General features: G+C 36.1%; 2 protein-coding genes across 2 annotated transcripts in view; one reads left to right on the top strand and one right to left on the bottom strand.

Annotated features, from left to right (window-relative positions):
* Window positions 1-3,925: 3,925 nt before the first annotated feature.
* Window positions 3,926-4,783, top strand: LOC112406204 (HIG1 domain family member 1A, mitochondrial). The gene is made up of 2 exons (XM_024754940.1): window positions 3,926-4,058; window positions 4,734-4,783. The coding sequence occupies exons 1-2, from the start codon at window positions 3,926-3,928 to the stop codon at window positions 4,781-4,783; spliced, it is 183 nt and encodes a 60-aa protein (XP_024610708.1).
* A 568-nt stretch (window positions 4,784-5,351) lies between these two features.
* The window catches only part of NETO1 (neuropilin and tolloid like 1), a 91,982-nt gene continuing 71,311 nt past the window's right edge, over window positions 5,352-26,022 (bottom strand). The window contains exons 8-11 of the mRNA XM_024754911.1: window positions 10,830-10,943; window positions 8,205-8,763; window positions 7,171-7,245; window positions 5,352-5,883 (exon numbers count right to left, since the gene is read on the bottom strand). Coding sequence (XP_024610679.1) covers window positions 7,185-7,245; window positions 8,205-8,763; window positions 10,830-10,943 — 734 coding nt within the window. The 3' untranslated portion in view covers window positions 5,352-5,883; window positions 7,171-7,184. The remainder of the gene's footprint in view (window positions 5,884-7,170; window positions 7,246-8,204; window positions 8,764-10,829; window positions 10,944-26,022) is intronic.

Raw genomic sequence — 26,022 nt, 5'->3', positions numbered from 1 at the left:
ATTCTCGGTATTGTATTCTCTTGACAGTTGAATATATTTCATCTTCCATGCCAGATTAGCAGGAAGCAACTAATTAGCTTTTCAAGATGGGAAGCTTAGCAAATAATTTTGAGCTTCATTTTCCTTATTGAGCTCCGCTAAGAACACTTCCTTCTATAAGACTCCATAATTATGCTTCCCACTAGCTCGTCACCTTTTATTTTCATCCCCAAAGCACTTAGGAAGAATCCTGGTATATAGATTGTACAGGCTCAAGAAAAACGCTGGCTCTATTGATATTAAACTTAACTCAGGAGAAAGCGAATAAAGAGCACAAATTTTACAATGTGATGTAATAAGGAAAATTTTATTTTAAATACTTTATATGCTATGTTTTCTGACCACTTTTACATTTTGTGTCTAGATATGTGTCTATTAAGAAGAGGGCCAAAAAAAATTTTTTTTCCAAAGAATGAACCAATGTAAAACGACATGCTTCAGAGTTTGGAGAGGTGATAGAAGTTGGGGATAAACAGGAACATGTTGGCTGCACAATTATGGACGCAAAGAAGTGGTTTAACTTTATGATCATACTAGTGCAGGAATAAGAACCTTCTGGAAACCAGCCCTAGTAAGTTTGAAGTCTGAGGAATTAAAGGCATACTAAGAAGGCATTTACTTCTTTAATAACACATAAGAAAGTACAGAACCAGAGGCCATAATAAAAAAAAAGAGCTGAGATGTTACAAGTGCCTGATGTCAGTCACCTAGATTTGTTATTTCTATCACACTGTTGGGTTTATCTGAATAATAAAATTCAGTTAGGAAATCCGTAGTACAATTTAAACAAACTCATTAATAAAATTAATCAGGATAATTCTATATTAGCAAAGGGCTCTGATTTGTTGAACAAGATTATTTATAAAAACACATCTCTGGCTATTTTAATAATATATTTTATTCTGCTACTTGATTCCACCTTTAAGAGAGAAACGGGAATTATTAATTAAATGGATAAGAAACTGATAATTAATTCAAGTCTGATTTTAAAAATTATTTTATCTATTTGACAATTTTTTGGATGGACCCTCTGGGCCATTAGTATGATCCCAAAAATGAGCCAAAGGAAGAAGAATGCACAGGTAGGCATGATACAGAAACTAACTCGCTTCAGCGAAGTTGGACAAACCTGAGACTCACTTTTCAAATCATATGCATTTCGCATTCAGAATATTTTCATGATTTTATTTATTTAACCTCCCTCCAGAGTTGGAATCTGACAGGATTCATTTTCATCACTGAAATATACAAATTTCAAAAGAAGATAAAATGCTATTATTTATTTTACCACCAAAAGATAAATAATTTGTCATTACTTTAATTAAGGAATAGGAATCAGTATCATATTTTGTTATTTATTAAGATATTCTTAGGTTGAGGAAAATCCATTTGTGGAATTTTTAAAATGCTATCAAATTTGAGGAAAAGCCAAATTCCTAAAGGAAAAATATAGAAAAAGTTGATTCAATATTAAGTGAATATTTAAGAAATGTCAAAGACCTAACTTTATTAAATGCTAAGAATAATGGTTTATGGAGTCATTGAAATAATTTTGGTGAAAAAATAATGCAAAACAGAAAAGCCAGCATCTTCACAATGTGGACTGTTCTCCTTTAAAAGCCCAAAGACATTGATCTCCAATTAAGTTTACAGCCACATTTTAATTATCTAATCAAATGGAATTGAATTATGGTAAATCAAATATTACATATGTCTATCTTCCAATATGATGCATAAAAATGGCTTGTGTATATAATCAGGTACACAAAAATCATAATTCCAAATCAACACGCCAACCTTGAATTAGGCAACTAAAATGCACTTGGACGGAAGTAAAAAGCTTAATTCAGGGTTTCATAGGTGTTGCATATAATCATGATATGCCTCCCAGATTTTGAAAGTGAATTCAAACATAGGGAAATGAAACAAAAGCAGCTATTTTCAAATTAACTAACATGGTGTGTAATTACGCTATCAGGAAGCATCTTATGAGATTAATAAAGCACTCGTGCAAGTAATATTTGAATTCACTTTATCAAAAAATATAACTATTTATTAAAATAACTTGATTTGAAACATCTTGAAAGTCTTGAAATGTCCCATGCCATATCTACACGTGTCTCTCCACTTGAATAGAAACCAAAGGTTGATATGCAGGTGACAGGGTCTGATGTAGCGTGTAAACAGGAATTTTTAATGTGTTGGTAGATTTCAATACTGGCTTTTAAAGACCTTCCTTCAGGAAACCCCCAGGCATCATGGAGCCCCTACACACTCAAGATCCAGCATCTAGAGTTGAGGCAGGGACAAGAGGACACTTCCAGGCCCCTGCCTCAGAGCCATCACTATCTTGTTTTCTGATTATGCAATGCCCAATTATACGTTGAGTTATACATTCTCAGTATTACCACTGAAGAGGCCTATTCTTCATTTCAATATTTTTGTTTTCCTATGGAGCTGTTGTGTATTAAATATGTGTAAGCAATCTGTCTTTATCATTATACTTAATGTAGTTGGATTTATTTTTTAAGTCCTTGATTTCTGGTGCCAATAGCCTTTCAGCAGTGAACCAGCAGGGCAGAAGCATCCTGCTAATTTAAGAAGAACTGCAAAGATGAAAGTCCTGTGGACAGTTGAAAGGACAGTGGATAATAAGTGGTTCACATGTATATCATCCTTTTTGAGATTATTCATTCAAAGTGTACAGGGTCTTATGAAGATTTCTAAATAGAGACAGTAATATAAAACATGGCTAATCACTTTAAAAAGTCTCTGGATGCATCAACTTTGAAGTAAAAGGAATGAAAATAGGCATGATAATAAAAGAATTAGTCAAGTCAAACAAAAAAGGTTAAATTCAACATAATGTATATAAAATATATAGCAAAACAACAGAAAATAATCTTTCTTTATAATGTTCGATATACTTTTTCTATTTACCAGTTTATCAAATTCTGTGGATTGACATTTTTTCAATACAGACTATTCAGAATTGCTATGATAATTAATTTTTCTATCAGAAAATTTTTTCTTTCCCATTTATTTGTTTCTGTAACGCATGTGAAGTTGAATTCCTAACAGGGATGTATGTGAATAACTCATCTATTGGCTTTGTGGAGCTTGCTTGAGTTACCAGGTTGGCATTGTGATAGACCAGATGGCTTTGTGTTTGTAGGACAAAATTCTGTAGAATTCAGCCGTTTGGGAAATGCTGGTAAGCCGATTTACAGTAATCTGAGTTTAGAAATTATTTTCTGAGAATACACATTCAATATTTTAAAAGTACCCACTCACTAAATCAAACTTTATAGAGTATGTAATTCAACAGCAATTAATTATAATATTATTTTCCTTTATTTATATTAAACACACCATGATTAGTAAGCTTTCAGGAATCATATATGTGCCTGAGTATAAGGACAACTCAGAATTGTGTTATTTGGGTCATAAAAGGGCTTGTGATTTTAAAGCATTTAAAAAAGACTTTCCTATTCTAAAAGGAGAATATATTCCATAAAGTTTTTTTTTTTCTGTTATACTCACAGTTATGGTTTATTACAGTCTGTACCACATTAACTGATTGCCTTCGGGAATGGAAGTAGGACAGAGAAGAGCTCCCCTGGCACTCTTAAAGGAATTTAGTTACTGGCTTCACAAGCCCACATTTTAAAGATGATCTTAGCTTTCTGGATCTGCTACTGTTTGCTTCCAATTGTGGATTTTTAGTTCTGAGGGGGAAAAATTAAAAACTCAATTTGTATGTTAGCTGGTTAATGGTCTCCTAAAGCATCCTTATAAAAAAAAATAGAACATTGATTGATGATAAAATCATCTTGATTCCCTGCCCCCACGCATCTGACATCTTGTGACTGTCTGTTTTACAGGAATGGCAGGTTTTGCAGCAATCGTTACATATGGTTTATATAAATTGAAGAGCAGGGGCAATACTAAAGTGTCTATTCACCTGATCCACATGCGCGTGGCAGCCCAAGGCTTTGCTGTGGGAGCAATGACTCTGGGTGTGTTCCTACAGGATATCTCATATCTGTGGTTCCCCATTAATGGATTTCTTTGTAAATAAAACAAGATAGATACTTTTAGCTGACTCTGAAGCAGTTTGCAAATATCACTTATATTCATTTTCACATAAAAACTGAATTAATAAAAATAGTTCAAGTAGTGACATAGTTTTACTGTCTATGGTAAAATCTTACTAAGGTTTTAAAGAAAGAAAGAAAAGATACTACTGCCCTTCACTGAGTTTATAATTTTGTTGAAGAGTCTAGATATGTAAATAGGATTGGTAATAAGATCCATCATCTGGGAGAGACATGATGCCTGTTTTATTGAGTTTTTGAAGGTGGAAAAGATATTACATGCTTTTATAGGTTTTATAATTAATTGACTTTATCTGGTATTATACAGCAAGAGTAACTCCTTTTAAAGTTGCCAGATAAATATTGATATTTTAACAGTCTGAGCTAGTCATTCTGGCCTTGAGATACTTGGGAAATTGTGTAAAAAGAATTTTAGAAATTTGAATTGTTTTAAGAAAGCAAGAGTGAGGGCCTTGGTCCCCTTGTAAGTATTGTACGCTAGCAAGGGTGCTACTTTTAGCTACTTTATGAACTGTTGTTAATTTTCTAATACTGAAAAAAATATTTAAATGCTTAACTAGCATTCTTTTTCTTTAGGTATGGGCTATTCCATGTATCGAGAATTCTGGGCCAAACCTAAACCTTAGAAGAGGAGATGCTGTCTTGGTCTTGGTGGTGCTTGCTTTAGTTAGACATCTCATATTGAGGTTATATGTTTATGTTGAAAATAAATTCTGTGGGTCAGACAATAACATGGTAATTTGAATATTGGCTCCCTTTCTTGCAGGCTTGATTTGCCTGGTGACCAAGTTACTGGTGACTAACTAGTTCACTAGCTACGTCAGTCAGATTAGCACAAAAACATGGCACTTTTAAATGCGCTTGATAGTGGTACAATGTCCACTTTCTTAAACTCTTCTGATAAAATTAGTTGTAAAGAGGACAACATGCCAATCCTGAAAATGCTCCCAGTTGCTGCAGTATATCATATGCTTTTGATGCAACGTAGAAATCCTATTTACCCCAGGTAATTTAACTCTTTCTGACTGCCTTGTGGACTGAGTACTCCATAGTTTTAGAAATCAAATTTTGAAGAAGTGTGTCTTAATACTAAAGGACATCCTGTAGCCTAAAGTGTGGAAAGAGTAGATATAAAGTGTGTACTTATGTAAGTCAGTTTTTATCACTCTAATAGAAGAAAGCATTTCTCTTAACTCAAGTTAGGAAATTATTATACATTTTTATATATCTTTATATCAAAAGTTACAAGTAGCAAGCATATGACACAAGGCAATGGAAGAGTAACAGCAGTATTGGAGAATGCATGCTTTTTACAATGTGTCTAATAAAAAGGATATCTTTCCAATTCAAATATCCAGAGCTGACATGCAGGGTATTTTCTCAAACTGTCAATCAATCATATTGCTAAGTGCTTAATCAAAAATCATTTCTACTGAAGGGTATGAACGGTAAAATACCTGATTTCAAAACTATCTCTGAAACTCGGTATCTTCCTTTGATTTTCTTTTAAAAAGAAAGGAAATGGGGGTATATAGGAAAGACGAAAAATGAGATTTTTCTTATTGCAATCCAGTAATTTTACTCGGTACTTTGGGCTGCATTTAATCTTAATACAACAGATGTTTATAGTCCATAAAACCTCTAGCTGGTGTTTCCATGGTCCATATTCTCACTTTTCACTGTAGCATGTTCAAAATCACTCAGGAACGCACTATTCTCAAGCAGTCTATATAATGAAAACAATGTACATGTAACACAAAGTTCATCCAAAATCGTGTTTTTTCACATATCACACAATGTACAGTTATCTAACAAAGACATAAAACAACATAGAAACAAAGTGAAACTGACAGTAAAAATAAAGTTGGGATAGTCTTAATCAGGAATTAATTTCTTCAAGTTTCCAGTAAATCTCAAAATGTATTTAAAAACTAAGGAGCACTTGGTGGCCAGCAACCAAATTACGAAATGAACATATCATTGTGCAGCGGGTATGTCTTGCTGAAGGGATAACAAATGTCTGTAATTCTTAAGTTTGGATAAAGGCAGTGGAATGAATTTAGAAATATGTCCACTTTTCACAATTCACTATAGAATTTTCTTTTCACAGTCCCCATGTTTGTATAAATAGTTCTTGTCTGAAAATAAAACACAGTTAAAACATTTTCTCCTGATGAAGTATGCACACAACTACACCAACTTATCAAAGTAGTATAGAGCATGGAAATGCATTCACCTAATTCAAGAATAATTGATAGGTTTGAAGAGTTTTGAAGAGATTAACCGTCAAGCAAATTTAATTGGAGACAAATTAGTCTAATAGAGATATAGACTCTAAGTGCTAAATATAAAGCCATTATGGTACCCGATGACAAAATAGATGCACACAAAGACAACTGATATTTATGGAACATTTTACATTACCAAGCATTCAAATTTTATATTATAAAATTTGACATAACATGCTGCATTTAATTTTGATGAAATAAGCTGCATATTCATGCAAAAATAAGGGGCACAAACTATATAAGTACCACAGAATACTTAGTGTATGAGTTTTGAGTAGAATGTTGCCAAATTCAATCAATACCATTATTACCAGTCTTTACTGAATACTGACTTCAGTTATATTGAGACAGTATTCAATTTTTTAAAATTATGAAAACCTTGGGTTTCTTCTGGTATTTCTTTTAAGACTTCACCAATTTTTGTATCTTTACCTTAAAATAGATAAAATTTAACTTATTAACTTAACATCCTTTTCAATAACATTGTAGTACAATGCTTGATGGTAAGAATATTAACATTTATTTTAAAGATACGTATACTAAGAATCATCCTTCCATCAGCATTGAATCCCGTATATTTCTAATTGTGAAATGCTATGAAACACATATCTCAAGAAAGAATGAATAAATAGCACATTCCCTAAAAAACTACAAGACAAGTTCAACAGAACAAAACAAAACAGAGTACAACAAAGTCGGAGAAGGAACCAAGGGCATTTGCTTACCTTGAATTTTCTTTTTAGACCCTAGTTGTGTTGTATTCAGATTCATGTTTGCTTAGAGACCCAATGAGGCAGAACCTGGAATGTTATGGCTATTTCATTCAACAAAGTAATATTTTCACAAAAAATAAATAAGCACACAAATATTTACTTAAAAGCATTCCTAAAAATTCATAAAACTGTGGAAATAAAATTTTTTCCATCAGCATGCAAAACTATTAAATCAACTAAAAGTAGTTTAGGTTTTGAGAATATATATTGAATTGAGGAATTACGTACATTTACAAAATAAACTAAATGCTAGTAAGCATGCAAAACAAAACACAGGAAGATTGGATTTGGGAATTTGAAATAATATTTTTCTCAATTTAAATCTTCTTTCCTTTACTAATTTTAGGCCTAATAATACAATATAGATAATATTGTCTCCATATTAAAAGAAAACCGTTTCTACTAATCCTCGCTACATTTAAATATCAATGTTTACTTGTTTTAGTGTACCATGCTATCATATGCAATTTGTAATGTAAGTATTATGTGATATGTGGAAAAAAGTGTTTTAACTTTCATACCAAAAATATAATACACTATATTGCAAAATATGTTATTTTTACATTAAAATTATTCAACAAGATGGGTTAACCATCTCGGTAAGGCAATTATTTCCAAATATCATCTCGTATCTTAAAATCTATAAATATTGATTGGAGCAACATTTATGACCACATGGAAGCAAATTAGCCATATAAATTAGAGCCATAATTTTTATAGAAATAAATATTATCTCTGTATAGAAATAAATGAAATCTCTTTGGTCTGTGTGTGCTCACACACATACACGTATGTACACAGACGGGATCTAGGAAAAGTATGGAGAGCACGGAAAAAGGAAAAGAAGAGGCAAAAGTTGAAATACTATGCTTTAAGTCATTAATAAAAAGAGAAACTGAAAAATGAAGACAAAATAGAACACAACATTCTGGAAGCATTTCAGTCTTCAGGTTATAGTTTTCATCAAAAAATCTATAGATACTGACCGCTGGACGGCTTTATCGTGTCGGGACAGCCTGTGACTCGTGGTCGGCACCTCGTCAAGTTCGTCGATGTCACAGGGATCTGCAGCATCTTGGGAGTAGTTGTGTTTCATGACGAGGATACTTCTTCTGTTCACAGGTGGGATGAGGGGTTTGACGGGCTGCGGGGACATCTCTGTCAAGACAGAAGCATCTCTTGTGCTGAGGTTGCTGCGGCTGCCTTTCGTACTGGACAGTTGTGATCCACAGTGATGGTCATGAATGCATTTGGAAGAGGACCTCCTCAGTTTATGGTAGTTTTCAAAGTCATCGGCCACATCTGCAAAGTCAGCTGTAGCTCCTGTCCCTCTGAGGGTGCATACCTCGTAATGAGGAGGTTCCAACACCTCCTGGAAAACTGTCTGGTCAAAGTCCGATTTCCTTTGGACATATTTTTTACGAGGCTGTTTGATCTGCACAATGACAGAAATGATAATAAGGATGATCACAATGCAGGAAGTCACGCCAATGACAGTCCCACTGGTGTTGGTCAGCTGGTCCAGCAGACTGGCTTTCCTCTTTTCTACACGTTGAGGAGAGTGAAAACAACAAACAAAACAAGAAACAACCCACCACGCGTTAATATGGTAGTCAGACGTACGTGGAGAACTTTAAATGAAACAGGCTGAGCATAAAACTTTCACTGTCTTAAACATAAACAAGTCTTTAAAAAGAAACAGAATGTTTCACTTTTCACAAGAACCCTATCTTCTAGCCTTAGAAACGGCTCTCCCGTTGCACAGCATCCCTACTTTAAATGTAAATATATGTTTTGAAGAAGGTCTTATAAAACCTTTAGGATGTCATTTGCGAATCAATTGGTAATGGTAAAAACATTTCTCTTGGTATAAGAAACCCCACAAACTCCGCTAATGGGAACATGGATATACCTAAATTGTTTTGAACTTATTCCTGATGTGGATAACTGAAGTCTAAGTAACAGTATTCTGATACCAGAAGGTGATTACACTTTAAGACAGACACTTCCGGGATGTTGGCATGAGGGCTTCTGTGGGTCTTTCCCCATCATCGTAAAAGTTAAAAAAGTAACATTTAAGGTTTCTGGAAATTGTCTTAAGGGAGGTACATTTATTCAAGAAAATCTACTGAATTTCTTTATGAACAGGGATGGTCTGTGGCCTTTGAGCTCCTCCACCCAATAGAAGCTATCCCAATAGAAGCTTCTATCCCATTAGAAGCTCTACTCAGGGTGGTTTCAGGCAACACAAGGCTCCTCTCCCTACAGGCCCCCAGTCTGGAGCTACGGTACCTCCCCAGGAAGGGCGAGCCACCTGCATTTCTCAATGCCCCTTCCACCCCCAGATCCATACTGCAGATGTTCGATTCCAGGCAGGAGTGGCTGGAATGTGGGGTCTCCCCTCCTCCTCCCAGGCCCCACTGGTAGGAAAGAAGGTCTACACCAGGCACAGCAGGTTGAGAATACAGGGCCCCGGTCACACTGGCTGCAGCTCACAACGTCGAGCTCCCTGAAGAGACAAGCAGAAGACCAGATGGCCCCTTTCTCCATCCTCACGGAGTGCCTTCTTCATAAAGCAGGGGTGTTCCTCTCAGAGAAGTGAGCCACTGTCCCTGCCCCACCCTACCATCCAGAGCAGTGGCGCAGAGGTTTTGTCCATGGAGAAAGGTGGGCCACCAAGAACCATGGAAACAGACCCACTTTAGGCAAGTAAAACGAATCCCTAACAGTGCTGTATAAGGTTCTTCACAAAATGCTTCATTTCCCATCCATTCCAAAGTGGTTCCTTGGACACAACATGGATCATTGCCCATCTCCTCAAAATAGGTGATACTGGATCGGCTTCTCTTATTGACCCTGCGAACCACGGGTACTGTGGCAACGTCTCTCTGCTTCTATCCACAGAGGGCATTTTAATAGAAGATATTGGACATCAAGCATGGAGCGTTATTTGCCCGTTTCTTTTCCTTTGCAAACTGGTTAATATTGGATCTGAACAAAAGAGGATATGTGGCACTTTGAACTTAACCAAAACTTGCAACATTCATAACCAAGCCGAGGGATGCTCTCTATGTAAACAAACCTTTGCGTACAGGCTAGAGAAGGAAGCCGGAACATTGGAAGCGATTCTCATTGGAAAGGAAGAAGAGCGTTTTGGTAGGAAAATTGAAGTCGAGGTAAGTGGCTTTAGGTACCTGAAAGCCCTAATGTTCCTTCGATACACTTTTATCTCTAGAGTATGTGCACTATGTCTGGTAAAGACGGACTGGATAAGTGAGAGGTGCAGCCACAGATGAAGGAGCTTCTGATAGGAAACGCTGCTTTGCATGAAAAGCTCCAATGCCCTGCTACAGGCTCCAAAAAGGAGATTTGCCAATGAACATCAAGTGCTAAGGACAGTCCACTGTGCATTAGGGAATGTGAAAACTTTTGGTTACAGCGTGAGTAAAAGCAAAGGAAAAGGCTAACAAATCAATTATAAAACCTACAGGAGTTCATAAAGCCAATATACAATATATTTTTAAGGCTGTCTGATACATATAAACATTGGATAAACTTCTTCCCACGCTACAGGTAGAGGGATTTTGCAGATTCCAGGGACGAATGATTACCTTTACAATGATTTTCGTCCCAAGGGTACACACAGTTCTGGAGTCCATTGCAAACCAACGTATTGTTAATACACATGTTACTGTGGCAGAAGAACGTATTGCCTTCGCAGGGAGCTAAAAAGGAGAAGAAAAAGGCAAGAAAAAAGTTTTAACTGATGCTCAGTTGTAAATCACTCACGTTGCAAATCTAAAAACAAAAAGATTAGTGTGATAATATGCCGTCAAATTGAGAAAAATGGTAGAACTGACATTCCATTCTCAGAAGTGTTGCCATAGCGGTAATTATTCCTTGCGTTACTAACAGAGCTAGAGTTCTTCTAGATGTGCTCAGCTTATAAAACTGGCACGGGAGGTTTTCCATCATAAAAATGACGTACATTATCCGTATGGGTTCTTCTGTTTTTTATTTAACTTGGTGCATTCATTTAGCAAAACTTAAGTGCCGACCACATGCATAACATTATTTTTTACACTGAAATTCTGTATGTATCAATTTGGTTGTCCTGTGCAAAAAAGATTTAGTTTAATGGAAATATTGAAATATTTTGGAAAGTATATGCTTACAAAATACTAATTAAGAAAGTATAATATTATTTAAGCATATGAAAGAAGCAAAGAATATCATGGAGATTCAGAACAAGGGAAAATTTATTCTGAACATAAGAAAAATGTACATTATTCTTATCAACGTTTAAAATATATACGGTGATGAAATTACCCTACTTTGCATATATATCACACGTTCTACTAACTTTAGGTACAATGGTCCACGCACTCCAGACTACAATGCACATTTAGGGCATTGGGAGGTAAAATAAGAATTCCAAGAAGTATACAATTTGGCTATAGAAATAAGAGAATTAGTGACAAGTCTAATATCGGAAAGTCTAATGTTAGCTATGACTTCAATATTACAAAAAAATACACTTCTTTCATTGTCAGAGTAATTGGTCATTTATAATAACGCATCTCTAGAGTAATGCTACACTATGAATTATAGCTTAGATGCCATTATAGCTTGATGTAGACAGTCCTTTAAAGTAGCTTTTGTTTTTATCTTTGTAATCATCCCACATATCTCATAAAATGTAATTTTAGCACTGATTTTTTTTGGTTATAGTTTTGTGGCCCTTTTAAGGATAGGTATTCTAGAAAAATATATTAGACACAAAACACATAATTTTCAGCGGTTCATCAATCAGTAAAGTTTTATCAATGATCAATATTATCTAAACAGTGCAGTCATGTTATAATTAATTTTCACCTTCAAAACCGCATATTGCAGGGTTGTTTTTTTTTTAAGAAAGTTGTCTCCCTTAAATGTATTTTCCATATTAATGAAAATTGTTAAGAAAATGCCTTGTGTAAGGTAATTTAATATATTTTAACATTCCTAGAGGAATTATTAAAAAACAAATGATCGAGGGCTTCCCTGGTGGCGCAGTGGTTAAGAATCTGCGTGCCAATGCAGGGGACACGGGTTCGAGCCCTGGTCTGGGAAGACCCCACATGCCACGGAGCAACTAAGCCCGTGAGCCACAACTACTGAGCCTGCGCGTCTAGAGCCTGTGCTCCGCAACAAGAGAAGCCACAGCAATAAGCCCGAGCACCGCGATGAAGAGTAGCCCCCACTCGCCGCAACTAGAGAAAGCCTGCGCACAGAAACGAAGACCCAACACGGCCAAAAATAAATAAATTTATTAAAATAAATAAATGATCAAGTCTTGAAAATCAAAAGTGTGGCAAAGACAAGGGTAACTTGAGCCAAGCATTCCCCTGACTCTCCAAGCCCTTACCCCTACCCACCCCACCCAGTCCCAATTCCCAGGAGAGTTTCTTCTTCCTTCTGCTTGGTTTGCCTTCAAGTCCCTGGATAAAGAATAAAAAAGATGTAATCGTCGTTTTGAAAAACAAAGTATTAAAGAGCAGAAAAGACGCAGATGCAGTAGTCATTTTGAAACGTATCATGCTGAACATTTTATTGTGCTCCTGCTTTCAACATGGTATAAAGCTTTTATAGTGTAAAACGTGATGATCCAATCTATTACTGCAAAAACCTGCTTTTCAGTAAGGAACTAAATTTGAATTTCTGTAGTCAACCATTTTGCAGAACTGATATGGTCTGTTTAGCAGGTAATGAATGTTGTCAAAATGTGTACACAGAACAAAAAAGTAGTTTTCTGCAAATAGATCAGAGCAGCTGCAAATTGCTTTAGTAGAAAATGTAAAAAAAATCCACTTACTACCTGATAAATTGCAGTGGTTTTGAAAGTACAGTTAATCCATCAAGTAAAGAATACCCCGAAAAGAGCATAAATATTTATTGACCTTCCAGAATGAGCTGGAAAATTTATTACAATTACTATTAAATAGGATGGGTTTGTTTTTATTTTTTTTGTGTGTGTATGTGTGGTACCTGGGCCTCTCACTGTTGCAGCCTCTCCCGTTGCGGAGCACAGGCTCCGGACGCGCAGGCTCAGCGGCCATGGCTCACGGGCCCAGCCGCTCCGCGGCATGTGGGATCTTCCCGGACCGGGGCACGAACCCGCGTCCCCTGCATCAGCAGGCGGACTCTCAACCACTGCGCCACCAGAGAAGCCCTAAATTTTTAAACATATAGATAAAAATGGCATTGCATTCTGCAACAGTGAAGTATGTTAGTACTAACAGTATGTTAGTAAATACACTAGAGATTTGGCTTCCAAATTCTCCAAATGTAATTTTGTTTCTGTTTCTGCTGCTGTTGCAAAAGTCTTACAAAACACCAATCAATGTGCCAGTATCAGTTATCATTAAATATTGGTGGTTTGACTGGGAATGGAACAGATCATCCGGTACTGTCAATGAATCACATTCTTGACACACTACTTTACATCAATTATACAAATGTGCCAGTTAACTGAAATCATTCTCCCTTAAAAAAATCACTATTATTCCAAGTACTACTCCATCTTTTCTTCCTTACTTTTGCTACATTTATAGAACTGCTGTGCAAACAATAAACAAACAAAAACAGACAAGGAAATCTTAGCAGTGGCTAAGAAACCAATGTATTACAACATACCCCTTGAACAAAAATTAATTTTGTCTCATAGACACCAAAAATAAAATCGATTGGATTCTGAATTTTCTTTATATTGCATACCTGAATATTTCTCTCATATAAAGGCAGACACACAATAGTTCAATAAAGATTCTTAGTTCTACCTCCTGCTAAAAGCATAAAATGGCACCTTCCTGCCTCCCAAATCAAGCCATGTCCTCACTGCTCCTTCAAGGGTGTCTGAGTACATGCACTCTGCACATAAGCATTTCCCACTGCTCCCCACACGTTCCTGAGATCTTTGGTTCATTGGCCATGTAGTTCCCTCCCTCTCTCTGTCCTGGAATACCTATTCTCCACTCTGCTATGCAAATCATATCAGAACTGTGCGATCTTTACAGTTTTAAAATATCATTCCAATCTATCAGAAAATTATCTTTTCCTTAAATCCTATTCTACTTACAATTTTTAAAAGAGTTTAGCACTTAGTATATGCTTATCATCCTTCCCCATGAGTTCTTTGAGGCTAGGGACATGCTTTCAAAAAAATTACTTGTAATCTCTTATGTGGCTTAATATCTCTAGGCTTAAAGAGTCAACAGATATTTTTAATTGATTAATATCACTGAGCAAAAGTTTAGCTCTGGCCAGGCTGCCGACCTGAGTATCCTAGAGAACAGAAGATTCTCACAGGTGTGTTTACTGTGGAGAATTAGCCCTCAAATACAATACAAATTGTGACATTCTCAGAAACTAAATCGCATTCATTTATTTGGTTCTCTTACTATTGCTGGAAAAGCACATATTCTACCAATTTTTAGAGAACTTATTCTACTTAGAAATTCAGTATAATTGTCAAAAGCTATTGGCTCTTAAAAACCAGCCCCCTTATTCCCTAAAATTATCTGGAAGAAACTCAAAATTAAGGTTTACCAATAATAAAGGGCAGCCAATAACGGAATCCTCAAAATTCAGAGTAACTCACACAGGCAGTTTCCATGATCAGATGAATCTACTTATTTCTGGGACTAGGTCTTCTGTTGCTTTCAGAATAGCAAACATAGCCTCACATTGATGTTAAAAACTAAGTACACAGAAGAAAGTATTCGCATTGCTTTTTGACTCTGAATTATTTAAAAGCATATTTAGACATAATGACTGCAGCTATTGCAAACTCACTTCTCTGGAAGGGTTTATTGAACATCACCATTTTATCATCCGCATCTAATGCTAAGTGTTTCTTTTTGAGAAAAGCCAGAAATGGAATGTAGTGAAACATGCTAGTCAGCCAAAAGAATGTCATACGTGTAAGCACAGCATTGTTATTGGTTTAAATCATTCGGGTAACATAGAAAATGGATATTTTAACACTGCGAAGTGAGTCTTTCCCAACTTTCCCCTCTTCTCGCATATACTAACACATATGCAATTGTGCAAAGCATCCCTTTTGGACCAGGTTAACTGTCCATGAACTTGAAGCTTAGAGAATGCTTCTCCAGGCACTTCATCCTGGGGTAGAGTCCCGACAACACTACAGAGGGTAGGGCTGCGTCTCAGGCCGTAGGGAGTGATAATTCCTAAGGAGAGATCTCGTCTTCCATGAGCACTTACTCAGTTACCACATCTATAAAATAGGGAGACAGATAATGCTTCCCTACGTGATTTAACTATGCAAAGAATGTAGGACAGTGCCGGCCATATGGACGCAAGCACTGTAGCTGTCATAGTAAGCTGTTCTAAAAGGCAAGTATTGTACAGAGGCTGTGAATTCAAAACGTCTGAGATTGAATCCTGGGTTCACCACTTCTAAGTTGTGTGATCTTGAGCAAATATTCCTTAAATTTTTCCACTTTTCAGTTTACATCTATATAGTGGGATAAGTTGAAGGAGATACAGGATATAAAAGTTAAGTGATTTATATTCAAGTTCCTAATTTGTAAAGTGACGACAGCTGTTCACAGACCTCTTGTTAAGACTAAATGAGAATGCAAATTTGAAAGAACAGAGCACAACCCTTTATGCAGAAGAGCACGTAATAAATGCTGTTTAAAAAGATGAGTTATACATAGAACTGTTTGTTTTCTCATGTGACAAAACAGCAGATCGTTATTCTTTAGACAGTAAAATATTGTAATAAAATTAATATAATTAAATGGATTATGCTAGATCAATAAGATGTTATATTGGGAGTAATATTTAAAATATTTAACAATCATTACTTCATGGGGACTGACCAATCAGAGTTAAAGGGATGCTGATGGACTAGACCACACCAGTGCCTTCCACCCTACCTGTGAGTACCAGTTCTACAACACCCCAGTTTACAGTCACTTGTAAGAAACTGAAAAATAAACTAATGCATAATGAAACATCCTTTTCTCAAAAACGACAGGGGAATGCTTATTTTAATAATTTTCCTACTATATTTACTTCCAAGTCCTTATTCTAGCACACTATGTATTTCACAAAAATTCGATCCCAAGGGCCAAGTGGACAACTCCCTTCTATGATTCAAAAAGTGGTTTTAAATTAATTCTGATAGTACATGAAGTAGCACAATGACAGGTAATACAAACAATTAACTTTACAATGTGCGGAAGGTTCTTACCCTCTGGGTCTCCTAAAAGTCATTGTATGAGCTTAGTATATACTTGAATGTGAAAACAAAGCGAACAATACACCAGAGCCCTTCAGCTTCAAGGTCTTTGATTCTGTGTTACTGTACTATTTACATGTAAAAAGAAAAAAATAGTCTATAACCAGTCTCCATTTTTTATATCCAAGTACACAATAAACACACCTTTCTAAGACATGCCCAGGACTTTCCTAAAACTATGACTTCCTGACTGAGATATTTTAACATCTTGGGGCTATATTTCTTTGCTACACTCATACCCAGTGTAAAATATCCTTAAAGTTCAGTTCTAAAAAAGAAGCAAAACAGAATCTACATGTGTGAAATATTGATACAATAGCAAATGGAGATTTTAAATGTTTGTACTACTTTACAGGAGGAAGGTTTAGCTGTATAAGGTATTAGTGATATTCCGTCATTCCCAGAATAACAAGACCATCAAGATAACATGCATTTTCTAACACCAAATTGTAAAGAGAGATATTCAGGTCCCATCCTGGGAAAACAAGGCAAGCAGTGTGTAAAACAGAATAGATCTTGGTCTTTTGGTTCCAATATAAATCCAGGAGTGTTCTGAAGTTTTTAGTGATCCTATGAAACTGAGGCTTGGATAAAAGTGACATTTGTCCTACAATTGTATTAACAGAACTTTCAGTACAGAGAAACACAATACACAGATGCAGACTGTGAAATTATCTAAAGGTCCTTTAAGCCCAATTTTAAAATTCCAATTTAAAATACCTTAAGTGAACAGTTATCTAAATATTTCAAAACAAATTCTTTGGAAACATGAAATGTAACTCAACAGTTTGCTCTGGCAAGGAAGATGTGTGTACTGCAGAGTAGGAAGACTGAGAAATACAGTGTATTCCTGTGTGTCACCCTTCTCAGCACCTTGTTTCGAGAAGTCATATGCCCAAAAGTGTATGTTTAACCTTGTTTAATCCAAATATCTCCAATTCTATTTGTATACCCCTTAACAGACAACACAAAACCAAAATCAAAAACAAAAGCTTGTGTTTCGCCCCAGTGTTCAAAAATCATTATAGTGGTAGGATTCTTAATTCTTAAGGGGTCAGAGAATAGTATGGAAATTATTGAGGTATAAAGTTGCGTGAAAAATAAGGTTACAAATTGTTTCAAATTATAAAGCCTCACATGCAAACAAACATACAAAAAATTTTACTGGAAATACTAAGCTGAAATGTTAGCAATGACTATTTCTAGGATATTTACAAGTTATATTTAATTTTCGTTGGGAAATTTTTTCATATATGCATATACATATGTGTGTATATACACAAACATATACACATATAGGTACTTCTTATGATTGGGAAAAATCTGATAACTTTTCATGAAAAGAAAGCCAAATATTAATCCAAACAAGTCTATCTTATCTTTCAAATTTTAACCAGTAAAAGAATAGACTTCACATAATACTTATACTTTATTATTTTTAAAGACACTTAATGAACTCAATATTTCACTGAATTCATTGTTTTCTTTTGGACGTTTTTTCTAGTTTTAAATCCTCATATGTTCCCATTCGTCCCACTAGGTGGGGAACATTTACCATTCTTCAGTGAAATAGCATTTCAGTCCTTCAAGATGCTTAAATCATGATGGCATCTGAGACAAACAACCTTTATACCTACATATTGCTGATTCTTAAGGAGTAAAAACGTTATCAGGAGACAAACAAATGAATTTGGGGCATATTTTAATTAGGTTAAGGAGGACAGGAGGAAGAAGGGCAGTCACACACTCAAAATAAAGGAGATTTTATTTTAAAGTATAATAAAGAATCACCAAACATATATTTTATAATGTTAAAGGTCTAATCATGGATATATCATTTTTCAGTATCATGTCACATGCTTATAAATACTGTTCCAATTCTGTAATTAAAAGCCACGTAATTCATAATCGCTATTTAATGCTACCAGCACTAACGCTCATTCTATTAGAGTCATTTCTTTCCTCACCCACTACCTTGCTTTTCAAGTCCAGAAATGCCACTCAGGGAAAATTAAAACAAAATGGAAATAAAAACTGTCAGATTTCTCTCTGAAACCTTGATATTTCAAATACCTCTGCTTTCTTGTTAATGAAACTATCATCTGGTAGATCTGTTCAAAGTCAAGTTACATCATATTTCATCAAGAAAATTTGGAAATAGAAGAGCTGCTCGATCCTATTTTTCTTTAAAAACCATTATACCATTTAAAATCCCGTCTCCCAGCCCCCAACCCATATTTTTTTTCATTCCACAGGCATTCTCCTTGCTTCTTGCTTCTCTCAAATTCTTATCTTTTAACCGCTTTAATTTGAGGTTTGTCGAAAGCTCACGCCTCTATGTGCTGGCCTGTGTGAGAACAGACCACACACACACACACACACACACACACACACACCCATGTCTTTGAGCTTTCTACTTCTGCTCTTTTTTATTCTTATTTTCCCAATCATAACTTGGAGTGGAAATGGTCACAAAAATGCATGGAGAAGCATCAGAACAAGGAAAGAGCTGGGAGTACGTTTACATGTCCTTGCTTCATTTCCTGAATTCACCTTGTATCACCCTTGAAGATATTGATTTATTAAAGTTTTCTGACAGTCTAGAGGCTCTACAGTCTATCACTTTCTTTGCCTGAGAGATGGGAACAAAGCTTAAAATTATTATAATTATGTAAATGTGGTAGGTACCTGCATTATATATTTAGGTAATTAATTTTTACTAAATAGCAAAATCTGGCACACTGAAAAACTCAGTTACTTTTATTCAATAATCGTTTTGATCTTTCAGGTGCAAAGGTGATTTTCCCCGCCCTCTGAGGCCTTTTGGCTGACCCCTGCAGTCAGGCTCCTGGTGATACCGAGCAGGACCCTCTGGGGCTCCTGGGCACAAAAGTCTTTCTGTGTCCCCCATTTCTGGATTACAGGAAATAGGCTTCATTCAGCCTCCGTGACCTTCCCTGAGTTCCAAGGAGCAGGTTTAAATAGATGTTAATTAGGGAAGCCAGGACCAGTCAAAAGAAACAATAGAGCTGCCTAGGGGCAGGGTCTGGGTCCCCCCCTCAAGGCATATACTTAATATTTCTGAGCTGTTTTACAGATACTGAAACCGCCAGCAGGTGGGAGAAATTAAAGGTATGCTGCCCACGAGCATGTAGCCCCCCGACTGGATGGAACCAGAAGGTTGATTACGCTGACTCCCCATTACCTCACCACCAACCAATCGGAAGAAAGTCCACGAGCCGATCACGCCCTCTTTGAACCATGACTATAAAACTTCTCACTACCCGCTCCAGGTCCACACACATTTTGAGGGCATTAGCCCACTGTGGTCCTCTTTGCCTGGCAAAGCAATAAAGTGATTCTTTTCCACTTCACCCAAGACTCTGTCTCTGAGATTTAATTTGGTGTCAGAGTACAGAGGCTGCATTTGGCTTCATTCTCATGGGCTCACACTTCCGGCTCTGACTCCTATCTGAGACCCAGATTCGTTCGGTGCATCCAAATCCCTAAGTAGCATCCCCACTTGGCCTTCTAATTACCATCTCAAATGGAATATGGCTGGATGGGTTCAGATAACGGTGATCATCCTATAGTCCTCTTCCCTGCCTCAATTCCCCCCTCACACACCCTCCCGACATTATTAAGGGGCATCTCCTTGCTCCAGACTAAAGGCTCAGGTCATCATTGAGTCCTCTCTGCCCTGGCACCCACATCAAACTGTCCTGTAGGTCTGTCAGCTCTCTCTCAACTCCAGGCTCTTGGTAACGTCTCCACTGGTACTTCTGAGTGGTCTTTCACCAAATGGTCTCTTACACGGATCCACGGACACAGTGGCCAGAGAAGCCTTGGATATTTAAGTGTAAATCAGATGGAGTTTCATTCATCCCCTTTTAAAACACTCCAAAACCTTCCCAATAAAGTGAAATCAAATCTCAAACTCCTTAGTACCCCTTTGCTTACCCCAAATCTTTGCCCAACTTACTTCTGAGCACAAGGATCGCCCAACACAACCCAGGGCACTCATGCCCACATCTTTCTCCAGCACGTTAGCCCGTGTTGTGTTTTTCCACAACACTTATTAGGATTTGAGTTCATCTTTTTAAAGTTACTCTCTTGTACATCATTAGCTTCCTTTAATAAGAATGAGAGGCAAAGGCGTTGTTCTGTTTACTAATTTATCACTGCGCTCAGAACATCAGGTGCCGTATCATAGGTCCTTAATAAATACTCGTCCACGAGACACTGGAACAAAACTTCTTTAAGCAGTAAAATGGATATGCCATATTCTCATTAAATTCTAACAATGTTTCTAAGGAATAGCTAAACTTTTCTTCATGAACTTGATGGAAGAAAATATCTAAAACATCAGAGATCCCAATTATGAGTGAGCCTCTACGTCAGCTTTCAAAGACTTCAAAAACTGGATTAAAACAATGTAGAGCTTGCTGCTAAATACCATTTTTAACCGTGAGATTCTAATCACAGAAAAAGAAAATGTAAAAAAAAATTTTAATATATTTGGCCATTAGAATTGCCTCCCAAAACAATTGTTTTGTTTTGTTTTTCCCAAAATGAATGGAATAATTTCCCTGCCACCATACTTTAAACATGCAATGGCCCTTGGGCTATGCAATTAGAGGAAATGTCATTTTACTTGAAAAATGCTGACCAGATTTGAGGCCAGAAATAGGTTTGTGCATCTTCTCGTCACCTCTTTCATCAGCTTCATATTTTTTTTTGAAAAATCAATATCTGCTTCCAAAACTCTATGTTCCAATGTGACTTAGTTATCAGTCAAGATATCCAGTGTTATTGTTAAGCTATAGCTTAATCTTTTTTCTAATACAAGAAATTCTATTCACAACCTAATCCCACTCACATTTATTAGATCCCCCCAATCTCTCTGCTAAAATTGCATATTCCTACTGTTCCAAAAGACACGCTATTATGAAAAGAGAAGCACCTTCAGGAGAAAATTATATTCCATAGATAGAGGCCATTTCATTACTCACAAAGGGCAAGGACCACGTCACGATCTATCCATTCCATTTGATGCCAAGAAATTATTATACATTTTTATACTACGATTATGTCTGCACTGGGTCAGCTACCCCATGATTTATTCATCGTGTGCAATTAGATGTGACTCTAGTTACAGTAACCAGGATATTATATTTCTTTGGGGTCTGCACTCTATTATTAGGACTTGGACATGGGGTCCAGGGTTTGCTTCCATAGCTGATGCACACATATATGCAACAGTTGTTAGGGTGGACTCATCGTTTTGTTAAAGGTATTAATGTATATTTGGTTTCATTATGGAACATGCCAACTCCCCAAAGGAGGGCTTGCAGTAAATAAGGATTAAAGCCAAGCATCAACAGAGCACCATAGCTCAGGCTTGTGATTCTGTTAGTTCAAAGACTAACGATTTGGAATAATAATTTCCTTTCTCCATAGCAAACATACATTGTTTATTTTCATTGACAGACGTAAACTATGTAGCTGTGAAGCCAGAATCAAAGAGATCAATAGGGCTTCCCTGGTGGAGCAGTGGTTGAGAGTCCGCCTGCCCATGCAGGGCACACGGGTTCGTGCCCTGGTCCGGGAAGATCCCACATGCCTCGGAGCGGCTGGGCCCATGAGTCATGGCCGCTGAGCCTGCGCGTCCGGAGCCTGTGCTCTGCAACGGGAGAGGCCACAACAGCGAGAGGCTCGCGTACCGCAAAAAAAAAAAAAAAAAAAAAAAAAATAGATCAATATATATTATCCCCAAGGATCCTACCAAAAATTACAAGGAATTTGCTGCCTTTATTCTTGTCCCAGGATCCCTGGCAGACACTTAACTAAAGACAATGTTGATCTAAAAAAGTTCAATGAAAATTCTACGAAATTTTCTAAGTAATTCAACATATAAATATGGTAGCCAAAATTATTTAATATTTTTAGTCTAAAAAGTAGTTGAGGAAATTGATTTTAAATTTTAATTATATCACTAAACTATATATCTATATGTATAACTTTTCTTCAGTGATTTGAGTTAAATAACCAAATAATTTAATATCCAGTAATAAATGTCCATCGAGAATTAACTTCAAATAAGAAGATATGTCTGACAGTTGTTGTTGTTGTTTTTTAATGGTACAACAGGACTCAACTAAACACTCAAAAAGAAAGAGAGAAGGGTGAGTCTCTGGCAGATTATACAATTTTACATCATTTTCCTTTGCTCAAAAGCCTCATTATATTTGAAACTAAGAAACTACTGACTCTAAAAAGTTTCAGTACACTGTTATCCCATTAACAGACAGAAGAGTAGAACCATCTATTGACTACTTGCTCCGCTCTAGACACATACATTTAAAACTTACAGCTGTCCTGTAATGATTCCTCATTTTCTGGAGAGTTCACGTTTAATGTCAAGGTGTTACAGGTAGGAAAATGGAAAAATTAGTTGACCAGCACCAAATTCATGTTTTTACACATTTTCTCATCCTATTTCATATTTTTTAAACAACAAAAATTATTTTTTCAAATGACAGATTTGTGATTTTCTTTCTAAAATATTAACATTAATCTTAAAATCTCCAAACACATGTATACTTGCCAAAAAGTATATATTGATATCTTCACGTTACATTCCTTTTTTGTATTTTTCTGTAGTGAAAAGATATTTAATTTTTAAATAATTTCTTTATATAGAAGAATATTTATTCAGTGGTAGGGAATGAAGGGAACACGTGTTTAGATATACGATTACCATTTGGCATTATGAACCATTGGTCTTCAAGTCAACTAAGTTATGTTTTCATAATCTCAGACAAGAGTTTGTCAGTTTAATAATAATAAAAAAAATCTAACCTATTGTGTTTAGTTGAATAATGGCTCCCAAGTTTGTCCACACCCTAATTCCTAGAACCTGTGAATGTTACTTATTATGGCAAAGGGATTTTGCAGATGTGATAAAGTTAAGGATTTCAAAATGGGGAGATTAGCCTGGATTATCCAGGAGGGGCCTGTGTAATCAAAGGCATCCTCACGAGAGGAATTTAGAAGCTCCAAGGGACAGAACATGATTTAACAACGTAGCAAAAAGAGATAAGATGATACCTTGCTGGCTTTGAAGAAGGAATAGAAGGAATCCAGAGACTGGGACAGGTGAGGGAATGTATTCTTCCCTAGAGCTCCCCTAGAAGGTGGCCTTGTTGACACCATGGTTTCAGCCCAGGGAAACCTATTTCAAATAATACATTTGTGTGGTTTTAGGCACTAAGTTAGTGGTAAACTGTTACAGCAGCAATAGGAAAACTCGTAGCTGATTTCTCAGGGTAATCAGAGACCTGCCCCACTAGGTTCCACAGATGTAGCTATGGCTGCACAATATCAAAATGGTGAAGGAAAGGTCAGAAGTGGGAAAAGGGAGGAAAGAGATCTCTGAGGTGGAAGAGCAAAAATTTGGAACCAGGACACCCTGACAATTTGTGAGTCACAATTAGCTGGGAACTGTGTTAAGAGCAACATTTTCTAATTATTTACATAGTTTAAAATATCAGAGCAAACATTTATTCATATCACCTGCGAGAGAAAGGGCTGATGCTACTCTACCTCTACTGTTCTAAGGACGCTGCAGAAATGTGGGCTTGGCCATCAGCATTTGCCACGCAGTAAATCAGCCCTCAGTTAAGTGTGTCTTTAAGGTAAATGGTGGAGAAATTCTACCGTAGGCTGTAGTGACTCTTAAGTCTAAAAGAGTATGTTATGAGACAGAAATGTGGTATCCTCAGCTGTTGCATAATTATCACCCCTCCAACAAAACCTCCAATGATCAATTATTATTTTCTGAAATCATAAATGAATCTTAATTTTCCCAATAAAGAAAATAATGTATAACTTGATATCTTGTAATAAGCTACAGTGGAAAATAATCTGATAAAAAAATGTATATACATAACTGAATCACTTTGCTGTACACCTGAAACTAACACGATATTATAAATCAAATATATTTAAATTTAAAAACAGAAAAAATGTATATATCTTGTTTTCCTAGATTTAATAAATCCCTTCAGAAAGTTGTACCAAATTATATTTATTGCTTTTAAAATGTTTACTAAAACAACAGCTTTTTGTTGTAGAAAAATCATAAAATACTGATAATAAGCCTCACCCTAAAAATAATCAGTTAATTGCACTGCCTTCTACACATATGTATTACATATATAATAGATACTGTATATTAAATATTCATCGCACATGCTTACAAGAATATATTTGTAATGTACATGTGTTCTGCTTGCCACTTGTTTTTAGAATTTTATTTTTTAATATAGTTTATTGGCAGTATCCATCTAACACATCATCGTAGCAGTTACAAGAATATAGGCATGTTTCAAGAACCATTTAACCAAGCCATTTAGGAAATTTTCATTTTTTAAATGATTCTAAACATTCTCATCACTAGTATCTATTCTTAGATTCATTTTTTAGATCAACAGGTAAGACCCTATTTTTGTTTTTTACCTGTTTCAGAATCTTGATATATAGTGCTAAATTAAGAACACTTTTATTTTCCTGCCAGCATACATAAATTTTCATTTCACCACACCATCTCCAAAACTGGGTATTTCATCATTGCTAATTTTTTAAAACAATTTGATACCTGAAAATGATGTCTCATTCTTATTGAAATTTATGTCTTTTTGTTTACTAATATGAATAGGTGTTTGTTTCCTATACCAGTAGGCCATTTACGCTTCTCTATGAATTAACTGTTTACTTTATTTGCCCCATTTTCTATTGCTATATAACATTTTCTTATTGTCTTATATAATCTGTATTCTTTTTTTGTTTATTGTTGCTTATTTATTATTTATTTTTTTGAAGTATAGTTGACTTACAATATTGTATTAGTTATAGGTGTACAACATAGTGATTCAGTGGTTTTATAGATTACACACCATACAATCTGTACTCTTTTTTTTTTTTTTTTTTTTTGTGGTACGCGGGCCTCTCACTGTTGTGGCCTCTCCCGTTGCGGAGCACAGGCTCCGGATGCGCGGGCTCAGCAGTCATGGCTCACGGGCCCAGCCTCTCCGTGGCATGTGGGATCTTCCCGGGCTGGGGCATGAACCTGTGTCCCCTGCATCGGCAGGCGGACTCTCAACCAGTGTGCCACCAGGGAAGCCCACAATCTGTACTCTTTACAGGATAATAATATTTGCCCACTGCCTATCCTTTATGTTGCTAATTGTCCTCCAGCTCAGCTTTCTCTTTTATTTAAATTTAATTTAAATTAAATGTAAAAATTTAAATAATAATACATCTTGAATTTTGTATATCTGTATATAGTGATACGTTCCCTTACCCATGGTGTGTTTCATGTCTACTTTATTGAGATATGCCCAAACCTGACACATAGTCAGCAATTTCCCCATCATATTTTGTGTATTGTTGGTATTTAAATCTATGCCATCTGGTACTTACACTGCTATAAG

The sequence above is a fragment of the Neophocaena asiaeorientalis genome, unplaced genomic scaffold (assembly GCF_003031525.2).
Source record: "Neophocaena asiaeorientalis asiaeorientalis breed wild unplaced genomic scaffold, Neophocaena_asiaeorientalis_V1.1 scaffold124, whole genome shotgun sequence".
In the NCBI taxonomy this organism is placed as follows: Eukaryota; Metazoa; Chordata; class Mammalia; order Artiodactyla; family Phocoenidae; genus Neophocaena; species Neophocaena asiaeorientalis.
This window is presented reverse-complemented; position numbering and strand designations above follow the sequence as displayed.